Source organism: Bolinopsis microptera, chromosome 6 (genome assembly GCF_026151205.1).
Source record: "Bolinopsis microptera isolate Bmic1 chromosome 6, MBARI_Bmic_1.0, whole genome shotgun sequence".
Lineage (NCBI taxonomy): Eukaryota > Metazoa > Ctenophora > Tentaculata > Lobata > Bolinopsidae > Bolinopsis > Bolinopsis microptera.
The window spans coordinates 8,716,922-8,737,890 of record NC_087077.1 but is presented as its reverse complement, the minus strand read 5'-3'; the positions used below and the strand labels follow the sequence as shown (position 1 = coordinate 8,737,890).

General features: G+C 38.0%; 4 protein-coding genes across 5 annotated transcripts in view; 2 read left to right on the top strand and 2 right to left on the bottom strand.

The window, feature by feature from the left end:
- LOC134816912 (mucin-2-like) overlaps window positions 1-20,969 on the bottom strand; it is a 765,431-nt gene that overhangs the window by 123,826 nt on the left and 620,636 nt on the right. The gene's annotated exons all lie outside the window — the stretch shown is intronic.
- Window positions 1-20,969, top strand: part of LOC134816925 (arylsulfatase J-like) — an 89,052-nt gene that overhangs the window by 34,196 nt on the left and 33,887 nt on the right. The gene's annotated exons all lie outside the window — the stretch shown is intronic.
- On the top strand, window positions 386-17,621 carry LOC134817365 (dynein axonemal assembly factor 5-like). The gene is made up of 19 exons (XM_063826501.1): window positions 386-616; window positions 3,282-3,401; window positions 3,580-3,754; window positions 3,892-4,021; window positions 4,155-4,293; window positions 4,469-4,568; window positions 4,740-4,957; window positions 5,134-5,335; window positions 6,731-6,902; window positions 7,544-7,632; window positions 9,614-9,829; window positions 10,027-10,148; window positions 14,989-15,118; window positions 15,369-15,473; window positions 15,906-16,004; window positions 16,162-16,265; window positions 16,463-16,573; window positions 16,698-16,907; window positions 17,062-17,621. Exons 1-19 carry the CDS (start codon window positions 485-487, stop codon window positions 17,203-17,205), a joined length of 2,718 nt encoding a protein of 905 aa, XP_063682571.1. The 5' UTR covers window positions 386-484; the 3' UTR covers window positions 17,206-17,621.
- Window positions 17,867-19,878, bottom strand: LOC134816935 (uncharacterized). Of its 2 annotated transcripts, none has more exons than XM_063825992.1 (5): window positions 19,621-19,878; window positions 18,927-19,076; window positions 18,537-18,660; window positions 18,205-18,326; window positions 17,867-18,093 (listed from the first exon to the last, which is right to left on the bottom strand). In XM_063825992.1, the coding sequence occupies exons 1-5, from the start codon at window positions 19,782-19,784 to the stop codon at window positions 17,946-17,948; spliced, it is 708 nt and encodes a 235-aa protein (XP_063682062.1). In that variant the 5' UTR covers window positions 19,785-19,878; the 3' UTR covers window positions 17,867-17,945. The 2 variants fall into 2 exon arrangements, with proteins under 2 accessions (XP_063682062.1, XP_063682063.1); XM_063825993.1 differs by having other exon boundaries at window positions 18,537-18,642.

The window sequence follows — 20,969 nt, the reverse complement described above, 5'->3', positions numbered from 1 at the left end:
AATTGATGCAATAAGCAATATTACATACGTTAAATGTTGGTGTCAGCACAGTAGGCCTCGGTTAGTACCTCATTGGCCTACGTAGCATCCCCCGACAAAGACGCGTGAGCTGCTTCAATTCTAATATTATCGAGTGTCAAAAACATTTTCCTTGTGTTTCACTATAGATATGATTACGTTGTACATTTCTATGTTAAATTTGAATTTTGATAACGTTAAATTCGCTTCTTGAAGAATGATGGTAAGTTTAAGACTGAGAGGGAAAGTTGGATTTGGGAGATTGACGATTATTATTTATTGGTCAGAGATAATTTATGAGTTATTCACTTAATATATTTGAACAGAACGAATTCTTTTTATTGTTTCCAGTTCTTTATTCATTTGATCTGTACTACATAAAATTTATTATTCGAAATTATAAAAGTTTAAAACTCTGTAAACTAACGAATAATGCCTAACCTGGATTTTTCCAGTAGCCAGTGGAATGGAAATCAAAGAAGTAACATCCGAGGAAGCAGAGGATATCCAAAAAGAGGAACCAGAGAAGGTGCTGCGAAAGAGTGACCGGATCCTGGACAATGCCAAAGAAAATCTGTCACCCAATGAGATAGCAAAGGTAAACTAAATTTCAAATTTAAGCGATGCACTTAAAATCCCTAACTCTCAATTCTTACAATTTAAATCTTAACTTTTTTTCAGAATCTTATGGCCAGAGGGGGGGGGGGGGTTTAGATCATAATTTTTTAGGAATAAACTGCATAAAAATCTGACCTTGCGTTGCTGAATTATTACGCGCCAAAGTTTGAGGTTTACCTGTAATTACATGTAAAACTTTAACTTTAACTCTTAATATCTTTTTCCAAGATAAAGCTAAACTTTTGGACAAGACTGGCCACACCCAGGACCTGAAACTTTGAACTTAACCCCCAATTATCTTTTTTTAAAGACAGTTAATCTTGAATATACAATTTCAAGAACAGAGGCAAATATAAAAATTCTGTAGAGTAGAATTGTGGGTAGCAGCCCAAGGAACACCTGTGTCAAGTTTCAGGTCCTGGGTGTGGCCAGTCTTTTTCAAAAGTTGTGTTTATATGAAGAAACAAAATCATTTCGAGTAAATCGAGTTAATATGATGTTCTCATTGTGTGCATTGTTTCCCGTATTTAGTATTTTTTGTTCAGGGAGCAGGCTTGCCACATTCAGTAGTTCTGAACGTTTAGGCAAGGTTCTAGGTAGTGGTACACACAGTGGCGTAACGAAGGGCCCTGCTGACCCCGCTGTGCAGGGGGGCGCCGTCTTAGGGGGGCGCCAAATCTTGGTTTGAATGTGGGACAATTTCGAAAACTTTACTAAAGTACTAGCAAAAATGCGCGTTTTACTCTAGATACACACTTTTTTAGAGATTTTACTGGCGTATCCTCTAAAATCACCTAATTTGTTCAATTTTAGGGAGGGGCACCAAAAGGGGAGGGGGCGCCAACAGGGGGGCGCCTTTTCGGCAGGGGGCGCCAACAGGCAACGTTACGCCACTGGGTACACACTCAACTAGGTAATCTGAGAGTGCTAGAATTCTAAATATATCCAAATCGGGCCTTGAGTACTTTTTGTCGGTAAAAACATGTAAGTTTATCCCAGGCTGTATGCGGGGCATGGGGGACGGTATTATCCAATGAGAAACCAACAATCTTACTTGAAACTATAGACCAAATTAACTTCCTAATCAAATATATATTATATTTTTGTACATTAGCAAACAGTCGAGTTTCTTCCGTGTTTAACGCTCTTAGTTAAAAAAATATTTCTTCATTGCAGAAGCCGTTGTATCTGAATTTTACCTTATTATTTCACCACAAGCTCTGAATTCTCGCGAGACCCTGCCTCTGCTTTCACCACCAACGAAGCGTTGTTAACTGTTAACTAAGATTGTCTCACCATGATAAACTCAACAAACTACACTATATTTGGGATGCACCATAATGCAGAAAGATACTCCTGGGCTTGCTATATAATAGCTTGTTCGTGCTTCTATCATCCTTCTTTGGAGATACCCTAATCCTGATTGCATCCTTCCAGAAGGACGCTTTCAAAATCAACAAGTCTATAGTCACTATAATTCAATACATTGCTATCTCTGACCTTGCAATCTCAACTAGCAGAGTCCTCCCAACAACTGTATCACTATTTGCTAACGGTTGGATCCTAGGGGAAACACTGTGCAATGTCCAAGTTTATTTCAAGTACAACACTTACATAACAGGCTTGTTACTAATAGCGTTCCTCACTTCCAGCAAGTTAATTCTTCTCAAATATCCTTGCCAAGCAGCCAATTGGACAACAAAGAAAGTAAACCTAGCCTGCATCATTATTTGGATAATTCCTACGGTCGTTCCGTTACTCTGCTTGGTTTTGGACAAGGACGATGTGTACTTCGATTACACAACTTATAATTGTGCTTATGGGTTTAATGGTGATGTCGCCAGAATATTGATTGCACCTATCGCAGTAATACTCACATTTGTCCCCAACATTATTGTCGTTGCCACAACAGTTCCTACACTGAGGTACCTGTATGATGCGAAGAAATCTGCAAGGCAAGTCAAAGGAACTGTACCATGGCAAGGAGCCTTAACTGTGGCTCTCACTGCTGTTGTCTACTGCATATCATCTTTACCCACATCGGTTTATTTCATCAGCAAACCTTTCACCGGAAACAATCCTACTGGACCTTTTCAATTCCATCTGCTCAAAATCAGCCAATTTGTGTCGATGATTAACGTTATGTCGAACTTCTTTATATACACTTTGACGATAACAAGTTTTAGGAAATTCCTTTTTTCGAGACTGCCAGTTTTTAGGAGTCCCACTGTAGCTGCAGGTGATGAACTATCCCTGTAGTAAGTCTATCCCTGTAGTAAGTCTTTAAAAGCAAGCGATATTTTCCCATTACTAATAAATAACTAGTATAGTTATTGTAATAAAATATTAACCTCAATTTTATTAACCTCAATGTTGTATAGTTAATTTTGTAAGAATCGGTTGACCTCATTTATCAAATCACGTTAAGGCAGCTACAAATATGAGAATGGCAGCAACATTTTTGTCATCAAAATAGAATAATATTTTTGTCGATTTTTTAACCGTTTAACCCCTCCCCCTCTGGCCTCAACTCCTAATTCTTGACTCTTAACTTTTAACAGTTAAAACTCAAAGTTGATCTCTTAACTGTTTCCATGATGAAGAGTTTAAATAACTCTGAACTGTAAACTGTTGCTTTCCTCCAGGTTGACGAGATCCTGCAGAGTCTCCAGAGAGATGTAAACTGCCTACATGACGGTACCAGGTTCGCTAAGCGGAAGGCTCTGGAGCGGATCAGGGCTCAAACCTCTGCTAAACTCGAACAGGTGTGTGTCATATTAATCAGGTCTACTTCTTGTGATAGTCTAAAATCACTTGTACCTTACACGAGGTTGCGCATCATGCTGAAACTCTGGATTCTTATTTTGAGATTTCTGTCGTCTGTTCAAATCCTGGTGTAGAGGCAGCTTATAAAGCACAAACTTAACATAATGTTTCTGTCAGGGAGTTCTATCGGGATTATTTGCTGGTTTGTGTAAACCTCTGCTGACCCTGTTCCACGATTCGATAGAGAAATGCAGGGAGACCTCCGTTACCATGGTTACAGAGATAACGGCGCAAATGACTGATATCGAAGCTTATCTACCCTACATCGTACCTATGTGTGTCATGAGATTAGGTTCGTGTTATCTGACCAGACGAGGGCCAAGAATCATGCTTAATTTTAATCTAAAACTAAGTACATAATTCTATATTGCCATATCATATTATGGCACTACGTTGTATTTTTTAATCAAATATCACTCCTCTATTCAGGCCAGAGAGAGATAGTGGAGCCCAGTGAGGAGATAAGACAACTGATCCTGGAGCTCCTTATCCAGATAATATCTCTCGCTCCCTCTGAGATACCACTCTACTGCCAGGATATTATGCTCATCTTAGTCAGGTAGGAACACTTCTGGAGATTCACAGTTATTTGTGTGGTAGGACCGTATTTTTGGCTAATCTCTCGATTTTGTACAACTTCATGTTTTAACTAATTAATAAAATCAGCACCTCGTTACCTTTCTCCTCCGCAGAACTATAGACGACCCGTTTGCGGAGGTAAAGAAGCTAAGCTGCACGTGTCTGATAAACCTAACACGTGTTGCGCCGCGCCAGTTCCACACTGGTGCTAATGTGCTTCTCAACCCTCTTCTTCACAGCATCAGTCACCAGGTTCGTTAAACCTTATCAGGCATCTTGTAATCTGTTTGATCATGTTATATCATCTTGCTAGTACAGTAGCAGTTTTGATGAAACTTCAAAGTGATTTTTTAAACAATTTCGAAATGAGATTTGGTTGGAAGTAAAAATTAAACTGCCACCATTTTACCACAAATTCTTCAATCAGCATCAAAAAGTGAGGACGTTGGTGGTTCGTGCGTTGGGAGCGTTACTTAACAACGGTGATAACAAGATGATAGATGACCTTATCACTCATCTTGCTCAAAGTAAGTGGTTAATAACGGCTATCGCCCCATCTCTTTACTTGTTAATGTTTCTCGATATAACAGTTTTTTTGTGAAAATGCCAGTCTAGTTGATGTAGTTGTCATCTCAAAATTCTGCCACATTTTAGCTAATCTTATAACCCGGATTACAGATAACATATTTATTTGACAGGAACGTTTGACCCGTGTCCGCCCGTGAGAGAAGCAGTGTATGAGATAGTTGGAGGGTGGATGGTTACCCTAATGGACCGGTACAGTTACTTCTACAAGCTGCTGCCTCTTCTCATGACGGGGATTGAGGATGAGGTGCCGGGTATTGCTGTTAACTCTGCGGAAATGTTTGCTGCTGCTGGGAAACAGTGGGAGGAAGAGAATGAACAGGATATCAAGGTTAGCTTCTTTTAATTATATGGTGCGGGAGAAACAATTTTTTAATTTTTAAAGTCTCTTCGCCTCATCCTGTGGCCTGTTTTATTCCAATTGTGGCAGTAAAATAGTGTCCAATTGTCAGGAAAATAGGCAGGATTAAAGGTTTCATGATATTTAACCGTCACTTATTCCTGCAGGACGAGAAAGATTTCGCAGCAGCAGCTCCGGTCTACTACGGAGTGTTGGAGGGAGTGACACGTCCTCGACTAGGCTGCAGGATCTTGGTGGTGAGGAACATCAGTAAGATACTGCCTGGTTTGCTGAATGATCTGAACACCTGGGTCGATGAGACGAGGTTGAAGAGTGTGAGACTTCTCTACTCGCTCCTGCTTTACTCAGGTATTTATTACTTTGTGGAGTTATTATCAGTGTGCTCTTTTTATTTATTGTTATATTTATTGGGGGTCAGGTGAGTTTTTTGTTATAAATTTAATAATTATTTGTTTCGACGTCAAAAAGGGGCATTTTCTTGATATCAAAGAATGCACTGTCTCTAAAGGTGTCTCTAAGCATTAATAGAGTACGTTTTTCCAGTTTATATTTCATTGTCGACTGGAAAAAGTCGTAAATTTAATTATATCTTGACGTTGGCAATTTCATTCATGCTTAAACCAAATAATCATTAATCAACTTCTGAAAATATTGAATTTAATGATATTTTTCAAGGGAATTTATGAATCAAATTTATGAATCACATACTTTTTAAGAATGGTAAACAAATTTTAAGAAGGATTGATATTCAGTGATGTTAATTACTTACAACTTCAGACGTCAAATTTCGAAATAAAACACAGAAATAAAAAATGTTTAATAGTAACAAAGTACCTGCTTAAAATAATCAATCCCAGAAAATCCGCTGTTAACTGGATTCTCTAGATTGAGCATAAAAGTTTGTGTCTCTAAAAGCACCTACCAAATTATTTACAACAACCACGGTATAAATAAAACCTATTTGCGAGGCACCAAACCTTCTCCCGTCAAGAGGATTCATCACGTGTGTTTTTTGTTTCCTGAGGATACCTTTATTCGCTTACAAAACATTTTAATTCTTCAGCTCGATCTGATCATAGTTAGAAAATGCGTCGATTTTATTTGTAGCGTACTACTTTGATTTCATAATTTGCTTTTGATCCGGAATTAAAAGTTAGTCTGACAAATTAAGAGCTCAAGACTATTTGTCTCCAGTTTGTATCGTGGAAACATCACATTCCATGCCGAATTCCGACAGCAATGATAGAAAAATTCTCTCTCCTACTGGAGTGGCAGTTGATCATTGACTAAATAGGCGTTATTCCCTTTTTAACAACCGAGCATACTCAAGTCTACTCAGAAAGAAATAACAAACGTTAACAAAGTTTCTTTCAACACGGATCAAAACTCCCCTGAGTACCCTAAGACAATGACCAATGCTAAACTAGGAGCCTAGAGGCCCTGTGTATTAGTTTAAATTACGATGGTAAGGATATAGGTCTGTTTTAGGCCTTTATGAATGCATGCACAATGCACATAGATGATTAATGATGTTGTATACGCTTCCTTTGCAACTGTTGTAGTATATGTGTCAGGGAAATTTGCACGTTGGCGGTCGTACACACTTACAGAGAGAAACGTTCGAATAATAATTTAGATAAAATGGTTAAATCTATTTTTAGAACATAGCTCTAAGCTTAGTCTAGGAGTAAAACGCCTAAAAACTAACCCTCCCCAAAGATCACTCACCCTCTGTCCTTTCAGAAACGAGCTCGACCCAGCATCTGGAGAAGATTCTGTTCGCTCTGTACAAATCCTGCATGGAACCAGGCCTGGCCTCCGAGATAGACAAATGTACTCAGACCCTGGCTCAGTTTATCACACCCTGTTACCTGGAAACCCTTTGTGTTGACTGCTCTTGCTGGTGCTTCCAGTGGTGAGTTTTCCTTTCAATTTCAGTGTGAACTTTTTATTAAATTTATATGTAATTGTTATAAATTTTTAAACTAAAATTTTAAAATTTCATATGTCAAAATGTCAATCTTTTTTTTCACAAGTCAATCTCTTTCAGATTATCTTGTAATCTTTTGGTCTGGAACTTTTGAGTGTTGATAATTGAAAACCATTCGTCAACTTCGATTATTTCGAATTAAAGAGTATTTGTTGCCCAGGCAGTAATTAGAAAAAATAAAAGGAAACAAAATTCTTCATTCATTTTCATTAAATTCTTAAAGTTCGCTTAAAATTATTTTCCAGCATCTTTCATTTTCAATGAAGGCTGTTACCGTATTTAAATCACAAAATACACAATACAGCAAGATGATCACATTTATCATGAATACTGAAGTCTATGAAAAGAACTTGAATCCTAAAACCAAACAATTGATGTCCACTTATTCCCGTTGCTCCCATGTACCACACTCACTTTGGTCACATCCTCCAGCGGATAGCGATAGGGGAACGTCTTCTCGATGTAGCTATCATTAACTTGCACTTTAAACTCATTGTCACCGCACTCAATCCTAACAAGCATCAACTGTCCGTCAGTCAGGTGAGGTAATCTCGCTCTTACCTCAGTTTCCCAACTCCTGTTAGGGTTACTGTTCATGACGATGACGCTCCCGTGGGGGTAAGGTCGGAAGTCAAGGTGGAAAATGTTAAATCCTGTTTGCTTCCATAAGTTGATGGTAAATTTTGATGTTCCCTCCTTAAAAAAGGCTTTCCCTAATATTTGAGTTCCGGGTCTAAAAACTGTGTCTCCTAAATCTATTTTTGGGATTATTGGAGGTAGACTGTCTAGGAAATCAACGTTAGGAACATTCTTTGTGTGTTTCCAGGATAGAGCCACCCATTTGTTCCCCAAACTACCGTGATTCAACTTTATCATAGCAACATCATCCAATGGGTAGCGATAGGGAAACGTTTTCTCGATATAGCTGTCATTGATCTTCACTTTGAACCTATCTTCCTCACATTTAATGGTCACGTGGAACAGTTCTCCGTCCCCAAGCTGTGGTAGCGCCGCTCGTATCTCTTCCCCCCAGTTCTTGCTAGGGTTTGTGTTCATCACAATTACATTACCGTGAGGGTGAGGCCGGAAATCAAGGTGGAAAATGTAGAAATTTTGGTTGACCTTCAGGAGATTAATATTGAACTTTTGAGTGCCATTTTTATAAACAAAGCTAGCCTCTATCACAAAGCCTTGTTGTAGTTTCACATCATGAACCTGGTTGATCATGGGGCTATCAGGGCTGAGGCTAGCAACAGCTGGAACGTTGCCAACTCCCAGTGTACTCATAAACTCCGCTAAACTCTCATCCTTCTGTGATATCAGCGCTGTGAGCCGTGCTACCTCCGTGTCTGACATCTCCTGACTCTTCTGAATTGTCCTGAGCTGGTGTCTCAGATACATTACGTATTCCATAACGGTGTCCGGGGCAAGGTATCCGAAACCATGCCTTAGTTCTTCTTCAGAAGCCGAGATTACTTCCTCCAGTGTAGATAGGTACGAGAGAGCTTCAGACATGTTCACAGTCTTCTCCTAGCCTGTTAGATGACTTATATATACAAATTAAAAATCAAGATAAATAAGCCAGTTCTGCGAAATTATCATGTAGCAGGAGAAATCACGGTATGAAAAGCTTGTCGAAGTATCATGATGTTATAATGGACGACTGTTTTATTCAGCGACTATATTACAAACTGTTTAAAGTTCCATACAAATACAAGCAGCACACTAAACTTTGGCTCACAGAGTGGTTTCCTCTCACACACTAATCAAGCTGTTTTGCACACTTTCTCGCACTATCTCGCACTTTCTAGCACATTCTCGCATTGCTGTACTATAATAAGTTATGTACTCAAGCTACTGTTACAATCCCACACTTATGTACAGTGTACTAACTTATTAGCTGATACCACATTGACAGAATGATCTGGAGAAACCAGACAATACACAATAAAACGGCCACGGATCAAGACGTAAATATAATCGTGAAGCCACGATATCCTATACAACCAGACCGTATGACCACTAATCGTTAGAATGTACGTTAGAATGTACATTTAGGAGAATAGAGTCCAAATTGATGCACAAACTCATTGAGTACTGATATGTAGACGGTAAGATATGTATTATGTAATGAAGGTAGACCAATAGCTAAATAAACAGTGCTAAGAGCACACACAATGTATTATAATGTATAGTGTAATATACCCGCACAATATTATACACGACAGAAGGAAGGGAGAATGAAAGGTAATACTGACTTTGATTGTATTACTAGATATTGTGGTCGGTGGTGTACAATAGTGTCACATTTCCAGATAATAGACTGATAATCTAAGACTAGGTAAGTACTAATACTAAGTAGTTACTAGGACTAGGTAGGAACTAAACAATAAACATAGCTAGGTACTAAGACTTGGTACTTGGTAGGTTATAATATAGTGAGAAAAACTGGATGGACAGCTGACAAAGTCGTATGAAATATCGAATAACCGGCAGCATTATGAAGAAGTGTATGTTTTTTGATTTGCCGGCACTCTATACCTATATTATATATTAAGGAAGTGTTACCCCTCACTAACTCCTTACTAACCCCGCACTTACCCCTCACCAACCCCTCACTAATCCCTCCATTCCAGGTGAAGTAAAGTCCCGAGTAGGAGTATCCCCCCAACTCTGCACCTCCTGTCTCCGTGTCCTCTCCTCCCTGATAACCGGCTCCCAACCCGACCTCCTGCTCCCCGTGGTACCGGAGCTCCTGGACACGATCTGCAGGCCTGAGGTTAACGAGTCCTCACACGGTCCTCTTTACAAGGAGCTTGCTGCTGTCGTGCATTCTCTTATCAACGTTCTGGGTCAGAATCTACTGTTATTATTATTGTTTCTGTTAGATTGGAATTTGGAATGTTAAGGCGGTAGTGTTATCCTATCTTCCCGTGTTTTTTTTTCCGGTCAGTTTTATTCCTGAGGCGGAAATTTGTCTTGAAATACTATACGTGCTGGCTACGCCCCCAATAATATAACAGAATATAAAACTCCCATATATTTGCAGGGAAGAGTGTGTCAGATTTCTCGTGTCAAGTATTCTTCTTGCTACTGAGATTATCCAGTGTGAACGGTGAGGAGGAGAGGGAAGAGGTTGAAAACATGTTCTCTCTGCTCGCATCCCATCAGGTACTGTTATTCAATATAATATGCAGTACAATATCTATATTATATTTTAAACTTGACGAAATCCCCCCGGCAACGGGGACATCCAGCATATAAAATCCATACTTTCTACAGTACAGAGCTTAGAGCTAGATGATTAGAGATTAGAGAACTTTAAACATAAATGATTTTTAATATGTCCTCGAACAAAGCTTTCGACTAGTGGGTTTCTAGTAATATTATATAATACTACTGTACAATAAGTAGCCACCACTAGCCACTACTAGGCAGTACATAGGGGCAATCCCAGCAGGTACTGTTATTTAAGTGTATTTATCTGACTATATAGTATGGTGATGTCACCAAATAGTATGGTGATGTCGTATTATGTAACTTGAACCGTGCGTGTGATCAGCCGTAATTCAATCTTCGTTTTTTCGTGTACTGTTTTCCGAAGAATTATCATTTTTGGGAATACCTTGCTCGTGTGTGTCTCTTTATACTTATAGTTTATCATCAAACTGATTATATGTTATGTTTTCAATAAAATAGGGGAGGAGGGTTCACCCTGATTAAGGATGATGACCCCCCCTATTCAAAACCCCCGGCCCCCTCTCAGCTGATTACGTAATATGTGAACGACCCCATAATACTGAAATAATATAATATATCTACAATAAATCATGCAATATTAGAAAATGTAATATAATATGTTGAATAAAATTAACTCCTGACTCCAGCTAGACTGTGTTTCCTCCAAGAGATTACGTAATCCTTCCCATTTTGAACGGTCACTTTTACTTTTGTTACCGGTGAATTTCAGTGTGTTTAGGGAGTAATATAGAATGTATTCCAGTCTCTAAGAGCCTTTTTTTGGCCTTTGCTTTTTACCTAACGAAATCGTGTGTTTGCACAGTTATTAATTTGTTTTCTTATTTTCTCAACTTCCGAAATATGTTGTTACATTTTCCAAATCGTACCTTCAACTCACTTTGGTTAAAGTTCAGTGTTTCAAACTATAATTCAAACATTATCTTTTTCCTCGATTGTTATTTAATGGTGACTGCATGAAGTGCTGAAAGTGTGGATGAAGAACAGTTTGAGCCAGAATTTGCCTTTTCTTATGCATATGCTTGCTATTGACGAATGTTCGAATCCTTTAAAATCTAGTTCTACCGATATAAATAATGTGTTTAATTTATTTCGGGACTACCCTGTACCGATAGTAGAATAGTGAAATATTCTGGAGCAAAATTGTCTTTTCATTTCTCATCACTTGAGCACTTGGTCAAGGGCAGTTCGGGCCTACCCTGTACCGATAGTCGGCTCTGATTATATGTGCAATATGTTCTTATAATTATGTAATACTCATAATATTCATACATTACATTTACTAAACACTTATTGTTATTTGCTACTTGTAATGTTTTGTCAGTTATATTGTTTTACGGTCTGATGTAATGAAAGATTTTAGATATTAAGTGAAAAACGTGTTTAAAACTATATATTGATAAGAATTTATTAAGACATGGCAGAACAAATGTTAGTTTACGACATTAAGGGGGGGGGGGCCAATGGATATTTTTTTGTGAAACTTGATTTCGAGATAGCAGTTGACCAACAAACTAAGACCAGTGACCGAACTTTTGAGGGGGTCCCGGACCCCAACCGCCAAACGGTGCCCGCGGGGCAGCCACGCCCATATTTGGTCCAAATTAGGCCCAATTTAGCCAAATACTCTGAACATGCCCAAAACCCAAATTTTAGGTGCTCTACTTGTAGCTAGTGGTCTCCTGAACTCGTATATGAAATTTCATCAAGATTGGACAAAAAATGACTGAGTTATGAGCCAAAAACCATATGCCCATATTTGGGCATACGCACCAAATTTGGTAGATTTCGTCCCATATATTGGTCAAATATCAATATTTTTCACTGAAACTTACTTTATATGAAAGGTAAGCCTAAACTACATATTCTCTGTAAGTTATAGCTTTATATCTGTTTAAATGTGGATACTAAGGCGAAAAGACCACAAAAAATGAACTAAATTGCCCATATCTTGGTTCGCGATATTCGCGGAATTGATCTCATTAAAATTGTAACAACTCAATCAGTTTTCAAAATTTTTCCATGAAATTTTCGGAATCGACTCGAAATCGCATTTCCACCTTAGTTTGAGAACAGATTTTTGATTAAGGCCTCAAAAAAAATTTGGCGGCCAAATTCTGAATTTCTCCGGGAAAATTTTGGAATTTGGCCGCCAAATTTTTTTGGAGGCCTAAATCAAAAATCTGTTCTCAAACTAAGGTGGAAATGCGATTTCGAGTCGATTCCGAAAATTTCATGGAAAAATTTTGAAAACTGATCGAGTTGTTACAATTTTAATGAGATCAATTCCGCGAATATCGCGAACCAAGATATGGGCAATTTAGTTCATTTTTTGTGGTCTTTTCGCCTTAGTATCCACATTTAAACAGATATAAAGCTATAACTTACAGAGAATATGTAGTTTAGGCTTACCTTTCATATAAAGTAAGTTTCAGTGAAAAATATTGATATTTGACCAATTTATGGGACGAAATCTACCAAATTTGGTGCGTATGCCCAAATATGGGCATATGGTTTTTGGCTCATAACTCAGTCATTTTTTGTCCAATCTTGATGAAATTTCATATACGAGTTCAGGAGACCACTAGCTACAAGTAGAGCACCTAAAATTTGGGTTTTGGGCATGTTCAGAGTATTTGGCTAAATTGGGCCTAATTTGGACCAAATATGGGCGTGGCTGCCCCGTAGGCACCGTTTGGCGGTTAGGGTCCGGGACCCCCTCAAAAGTTCGGTCACTGGTCCTAGTTTGTTGGTCAACTGCTATCTCGAAATCAAGTTTCACAAAAAAATATCCATTGGCCCCCCCCTTAAAGAAGCTTCCCAGTATGCCGAGGGATCCGATTATAAGGCTTACAAGCCAAAACAAGTTGGTACGTTTGCAACAACCAAAGATGAGAAGTTCGTTAACCGTAACAAGGCAGTGATCCCAACTCTGCGGAGCCCCAAACTACCATTGGATCTAAACAAGGGTTACGATCCAACAGCTGAGAATTTCTTTAAGTCAGACACGAAAGAGATCTTGATGTGGGTTCAGGGTAGTCATGAAGACGGATCCCTGTCAGGCAAATCCCTGTCTGAAATAGATGTTATCGCTCAAAGAGGAGCACTGAAGGAAATAGGATACACCATCCACAACTATTGGAAAAATTCCTGGCAACTAGAAGCTTGCAAGTACGCAGGAAAGATGTACATCAGGAAGATTGACACACCACAAGAGATTGGCGGCAAGGATGCACAATGGGGCAGGAAATTTGAAGAACTTTGGATTGAAAGGGATCCAGATATCAAAGCCACCTACCGAATGCTGAAAGGAAAGATTGGAAATAAAATCGTTTTGTTAAGCGCAGAAGTGGATGCGATCGACAAAGATAAGTATGTTGAGGCTAAAACATGCTATCAAGGGGCGCTTCCTGACAAGATTGCCTCGATCTGGCTTCAATCGTACCTGGGAAAAATTGGTGTTTTGCATATTGCCTATAAAAATAGATGGGGCATAGTAGATAATAAACCAGAACGGCGTCAGATGTTCAAAATACCAGGTTCACACGACCTTTCAACATCTCACGCAAATATAATACTTGGTTTCTTAGGAGATGTTATTGATTGGATGTACGGAGAGTTACCTGATGGAAATGAAACCTGGCTGGTGGAATACAAGGGTAAAGGTGCAGAAGAACAATTAATTTGCTTAAAGGGTACTGGGGAGGAGTTTTTGCCCAGCTGGTATAAGCAGTTTGTTGACGAAAGTACTGGCACTAGTAGTACCAGTGTTGCTACCAGTAGTGCAACAGAGTAAAGTGCCAGCCACCTCCAGATGTGTTTACATTTTTACTATGATATTATCAATAAACATTGAACATTTAAAAGAATTGAAAAATGCTTGATTTTGTATGTTACCAAATATTTTATGATTATCTACCATTTTTTATTTCTTGCTATTAAATTGATTGAATGCCCTACTAAAGTCAAGTTTATGAATAGAGTATGCTGTTGCACGGTAAATCTTGAAATGGATTGAGTTATTTGTACCCCATCCATATGATTAACAAACCAAAACAAAGAAGGTAGCTCAGCATAGTCCATGACAGAGTGCCTGACAGTGAATGGTGTGAATAAATGAATACATCATGAAGCACGCAAAATTCCTTTATTTTAAACACTGATAGTCATATATTGTAAATAATTTACCAACAAAAATCAAAACAACCACCTTCAAGATGTGTTTTTTTCAACCGGCCGTAAAAGTTAAATAGACTCGATTGATCTTACATGTGAAATACAAAACACAAAACATTTTAACTCATAACCATAAGTTGTGATTGCTGTCGTTCTATGCTACTGTTGTTTTCTCCGTCAGCTGTCCGTGGTCAATGCTTATAACTATTTACTATTTAGTGGTGTTAAAAGAAAATACATTGGAATCTGAATCAAAATAAACGAAAAGTTGTATCGTTCAATTGACTGCTTCTAACCGATACGATCTTTAAAATTGTCCGCATAAACAAAAGCTAGTGTAGTGTCCCTCGACCGTTTTAAACAACATAGGTTAGCCGTTTTTCCCACAAATTTGAAACACTCTATAATCTTCATTGCAAACAATCTCAAAATGATACAAAATCTTTTGAGGTAACATGCGAAAGTCTGATAAATTGCAGGAAATCTCTTTTGAGGAGTTGTAATAAACAATATTTAGGTGAAACTCATCCTGTTTACAATATAATATGTAAACATTTGTTGAATTGTTGAACTGCAGGAAATCACCGTGGATGAGTTGTACGTTCGACACGCCCCCACACTTGTAGAACAACTAAACGGGCAACACAAGGATTGGACCAGACACTCTCCTGATCACGGCTTATTCGGAGAACTCCTTCTCAGATCCGGTAATTTAATAAACACATTTTAACTTCGATATCTGTGGAACTTAGGTGATGAAAAAAATTATTTGATGAAATGTCGTAATTCGTAAAGCCAGAGTGATCGTTGATATCCGAGCATAAGATTCGGCAAACATGTGTGACGTGCAAGATGAGTTAACTCAGAAAGCATTTCATTTTATTTAGAGCATACCTTTTAAACTGTTTTATATTACTTGCGCTTCAAGTACAACTAGTTGAACTTGAACATTTTCAGGTAAAACATGCGCTACAATAATGCCGGGAATCTACAGCATCTTCAGAGACTGTACTACAAAAGAAAAGGACCCGGAGCTAAGAATGAGCATGTTTACCCTCTTAGGTAACGTATCTTAGAAAACTTCAGTTTTAAACTCAATCGTGAAAAATAGTTTGGCATTTACTTTAACTTTAAAATACTTTAATTCAAAATCGAATGTTAAAACGAATTTTAACATGAGACGCCGTCTAGTCCAGTCTTATCCAGGCTTTTCAAGTTTCACTGAGGCATCTCTAACTGTAGTAAGGGGTCGTTCACATATTAATCAGCTGAGGGGGGGGGGGGGGGGGGGTTCCGAATGATTACGCTAGTGTAATTTTGACACAATAGCTGTGTAAAACTGATTATGGAGGGGGGGTGAAAATGTTCCAAAAAATGATTACGTAATATGTGAACGACCCCTAATAGTAATATTAGTGATGATCATTATGTTCCCTGGCTAATAGTAATGTTAGTGATGATCATTACGTACCCTGATGCTGGTTTTACTTTCAGGACGTCTTTTGAGGGAAGCACCTGTAACCAGTGAGGCTGTACAACAGTTCTCAGTCTACTCGGTCGACATCATCAAAGAAATCATCATCCCCAACTTAGGTTGGTATTTTAAAATTATTTTCATTGTTATCACTAATCACAGGTAATATTTCACGATCAATCATAATGTGTAAAAATTAGATACGAATTCTTTCTGTAAGTAGAATACTGACATTAAATGTATACTTATTTTTAAATGTACACAATACATTACCAGAATGGAGAGCAGGCCGCACAGCGGGCAGCGTGAGATGTGCAGCTATTTCTAGTTTGTGGGCTCTTCTCCGCTCGGACCTCCTCACTTCCAAGCAACTCAAACAGGTACCCACTACCCACACTGTAGTTGTCTTCTGTGTCTTCAGACATGATGTGTTTTATATTTAGGGTTATTTTCAATGCTATTCTTTTTACTAGGCTAACAAAATTAAGCTACTTGCGAGTAAGATATTAAATTGTTTAACAGTTTCCTTTAAAAACAAGTACATTTTAATAAGTTTTACAATATTGTATTCCGGCAGGTCCAGGAAGAGTTGATGGCCCAGCTTGTGAGCACGCTAGATGACGATAACTGTGCAACTAGACTTGTTACCTGCAACTGCTTTAATTTTATACTTAAAGCTGGAGGAAAGGTAGGCGAAATCCTTTGTAACCTATGTTTTTCCATTTCAAATTTACTTTTACTTTCACTTTGAATGACACCATTATTACCAAATATTATAATTTATCAGTAAATCTGACGTCATTTACCCACAGGAATGTTTTGGTCCGGATGAGCTTCACAAGCTATACATAGAGCTGCTAAAACGTCTGGACGACAGTTCGGACGAACTGAGGATAGCAGTCACCAACACATTCTCCACATTCTTTAGTCTCATACCGGAGGATTACGACAAACAGCTTTATAAAGCTCATCTCCAGGCTCTCTACAGGGGCCTACTTATACACTTAGACGATCCTAACACGGTCAGTTCTTTTTCACAAGCACTGTTTTCAATATATCGATTTTAAATTTTAACGAGTTATGAGATACGGACAAACTAATAACGTTTGCTTCCGAAAGACACTCGGAGATATTAATCTTTATATAAGCACATTTAAACCGTTTTTTTATAATCAGGTAATACAAGAAGCAGTGTACAAAGTTCTAGAAGTTGCCGGAAAGATCCACCCGGAATACCTGTGTGAACATATCGAGAACGTAAAACACAAGCACCGGTCCTCGCTCTATTGTGATAAACTCCTCGCCCTTTTCAAACAATAACCCTGAACTTTGTATGTTCCTAAAACCCCCTGTTGAAGTAAACCCCTCCTTCCTTCCTATGTCTTATCCTATGTTTTGTTCTTTTTAGGTGATATTTTAGTTCAGTTTTCTTTTTTAAATCTGTCGGATTAAAGTTGTAGACTGCAGACAACCCTTAGTGAGGACACTGAATTTTACAGTCTGTAATGCTGGGCATGCAGTCCTAGGCTTAACAGAGTTAATCACCAGACTAATTTGGTTACTAATTTCACGTGCGTGATAAAAAGTACCACGGGGAATCGGTGCCCAAATTGGTATTTTATCGAGAGTGCAGTTAGGACTGCCTAGTCAAATCTAATTAATGGGTTGCTCTGAGTTTGACATCTTTCGTATTGTACATAAAGTTTTATATTTATTGGCGCTTCGCTTTATTGGTTAAACATTGTTTTAGTTTGATGGGGAGTTCAAATTATACAAACGAATGATATACATGCAAGTAAAATTTAAACTTAAAGTTTAAGTCTTAAAATGCTGACAAAATTGTTGCCTAAATCGTACATAAATCATATCGATCGGCACATTATGATTACGGGTGAGGCTAAAAAACTCATAATTCTTAGATCTGTACGACCCCTTCATAATAATGCATGTTTACAGTCCGTATGATATTAATCAAAATAACGCTTGACGCCTTCTGAAAATTCTCTAAAAATGCTGAACTCTATTTGGTTCCATCACGTGACTTGTATCTTTATCGAGGATTACTTTAGCTCGATACTGCTTCTCAGATGAGCATCCATCTGTGTAAGTGTGGGTACAGGAGACGCTTTCTCCCCTTTGAACTGAGCTCCATAACTTGTCACCGTATCTTGGGGTCCCTTAGAATTTTCTAAACTTATTGTGGAGCTCCTGCGAATAGTTCATATCATGCTTTATTTAATTGTTATCATGGCTTAATTGATTTGAAGTTTATAACTAAAGTTTTTAAGTAAGAACTGTAGACTCGATCTTTCGACTTACTTCCTCATTACTACTGATGGGGCTTTGCATTTCCCTTTCTTGAAATCTGCACCGTATACGCTGGTATTAACTGGTGAGTCGTGTCCAAAGTCTACATACTTCACAAAATCGTTCCTATCTCCCTGAAAATACGGCTAGCTGTGTGGAATGTGTTTATCAAAGTGAGTTAGAATCAATAAGTTACCTTATAATTATATTTCTCATCACGGAAAGGTGCTTCAGGTATAGATAATATCATAATTTGTTCGACTATCAGTATCGGAAATTCGCTGACACTTAAACGATAACATCTTCAGGACAGTAAAACATTATGGTTCAACTTAAAACCTTACCTTTAAGTATCGAGTAACTTTATGTTGAGGGAACATCACGTTGTTGGTTGTGGTCAGATTTCTATCTTTACCTTGTCCCGTCCACTTCATTGTCGACTCAACGCTTCTGGACATCGTTTCATATCTAACACTATATCATCAAAACTGTTCCGTAAAACTTTATTGTTTAATATTGGTGAAACTGTTTCGTTTATGATAAAGCGAATGCATACTGCATATTAGCATAACTGTCCACCTTTAAAAATAATCAATAACCATTCTGTTCCAATGAGGAAAAGTTTGTAAAGAACTGGTAAAGAACTATTTAGATAAAATCCATGAAATAACGGGTTGATTGGTTAATTAGCAATTTGAATTAGTTGAATATCATCAAATCCTATCACTACTAACCCGGTAAGATGGTCGTTTCTCCCCCGGCTCTGAACATCAACAACATAGTTTTTATCTGACAGAGAAGTGCTTGCCCTCGATGACACACTCGAATACCCCTCGTCGTCGTTCAGAATGTCGTTATCGGCCGGTCGACTTATCGGAGGTCGACTGGTAAATTCATATTGTTCATTTTGGTATGCAATTATGTCGTTTTGAGAACAAGGGATATAACATGTACCTAACATATTATAGATAATGAAAATATCATCTGCGATGCTACAAGTATTGAATTATGTAATTTATTTTATTATTATTTAGATGCTCAATTTAAAATTGGGATCATTTATTGATATTTACTTATCTAGTTGAACAAAATACGTTATGTAGAGATGATTAGAGTTCATTATATATATTATATAGTATTGGGATCCAAATTGGGTAAAAGCATTCAAATGATATGAAAATAAACTAAAGTGGTCGTAGGGTAAATTTGAAATTTGACGGTGTTTTCTGGCGTATCCACTTCTTGATTGACATATTTTCTGTTTTAATCGCATGTTAATCTCCTATCCATACATTTGTCTGTTTGGGCGCAAAAACAGATATTTTTCATCAAAAATTGTGAATAATGGCCACTGCAACTGAAGTTAGTAACACAACAAGGCCAAACGTCCAAAGAATAACAAAAACAAGTTCTTCAGAATCACTGTACCCGTAGGTATGGAAGGGTAAATCCCTGGTCGTGGTAGTAAAACTGATCTCGCCTCCTGGTTTAGACATTTCCGTTGTACATCTGAACTCCGGGACAGGGCTCACTGTTTTGGAGTGGAACTGCTGTCCATAACTGGTCTTCCCTCTGAACTTTCCTCGAGGCATTCTGTGTGGACTGTGGATTGGTCGGCTAAGGTTTGGTTGATTCAGAATTAAAAGTGCTAACAGCAACGATCGTTTTCAGAAACTTTGGCAGATATGATAACACTACTATACTACTAGATAGTCATAAATCACCGACGCTGCATGGCAACTTAAAAATACTGCTAACCTATGTTAGGTTAAGAATAATAGTGGGAAACAGTACTGAATGGTACATTAAATTGCAAGCATTAGTTCAAGTTGAGGAGATAAAGTGTAAAGTGGCCGTGGCGTGACCGATACGACTGATTTACACTGCGGTTGCTTCACGACAACGCCAAGCAGACAATCACAACAATTTGAAAACTTTAACTCTTGACTCTGATCTAACATAATGGCTTGTGATATCGCCATGCTACCCTGTGCAGGGGATTTTAAATTTTTCAACGATATTCAGCCTACACAGATGAACTTTCCTTGTATTCTGAAAATTGTGCATTGTTCATTGTGCATGGTATTAAACTTGCACGACAAAATGATTTTGCTATCAGACAACATTTAATCAAAACGGTTTAAAATTGCAACCTTTGATAACGCGGTCCAATGTAATGTATTTTCTTGAAAAACGATTATCCGTGATTGTGATCGATTGTAAAAGAAGATATAAGTATAACTGAAGTAGCAGGAAATATCTTATGGGACTTAATAATATAATTTGAACGGACATTAATTGGAAACTGGAGGCCCTTTGTATCACGTTGCGACCCCCACGGTCGTTTCCCCTGACGATACAGGGGGAGCCGCGCACTTCGTGCGCGGTGCGGGTCATACAACGTATGACAAGAGGCCCTGGCGTTCATTATTATTATACTGTCCGTTTAAGTAAAGGCCGATACGATTATTAAATTAAATACTGATCATAAATGCATTCAAGTATTCATTTCAATGTCCGTTCAAAATTATGTCCGTTGATCACGCAATGTCCGGTCAAATAACGTCCAACAAGGTAATATCTTGACCTTGTTTAGCTTAAGGCTAAATGGTGAAGAGATTAGATAAATTTAAACATAAATGGGTTTTTAAATTTTCTCGAACAAAGCTTTCAACTAGCGGATTTCTAGTAACATTATATATTAAGTAGCGAATATGGAATACAAATTTCAACAAATAGCGAATAATTTTTTCTTGCATAATCGCTAAGATCATCCA

Bases quoted from the DNA above. Each gene is read 5' to 3' on its own strand.
- LOC134817365 (XM_063826501.1), top strand. From the start codon at position 485: ATGGAAATCAAAGAAGTAACATCCGAGGAAGCAGAGGATATCCAAAAA. The intron at 4,958-5,133 runs GTTAGCTTCTTT...TTATTCCTGCAG, and splicing joins AGAATGAACAGGATATCAAG to GACGAGAAAGATTTCGCAGC. The intron at 16,266-16,462 runs GTACCCACTACC...GTATTCCGGCAG, and splicing joins CTTCCAAGCAACTCAAACAG to GTCCAGGAAGAGTTGATGGC.
- LOC134816935 (XM_063825992.1), bottom strand. From the start codon at position 19,784: ATGCCTCGAGGAAAGTTCAGAGGGAAGACCAGTTATGGACAGCAGTTC. The intron at 18,661-18,926 runs GTTAGTAGTGAT...ATATAGTGTTAG, and splicing joins AGAAACGACCATCTTACCGG to ATATGAAACGATGTCCAGAA. The intron at 18,327-18,536 runs GTAAGGTTTTAA...CCGTATTTTCAG, and splicing joins AAGTTACTCGATACTTAAAG to GGAGATAGGAACGATTTTGT.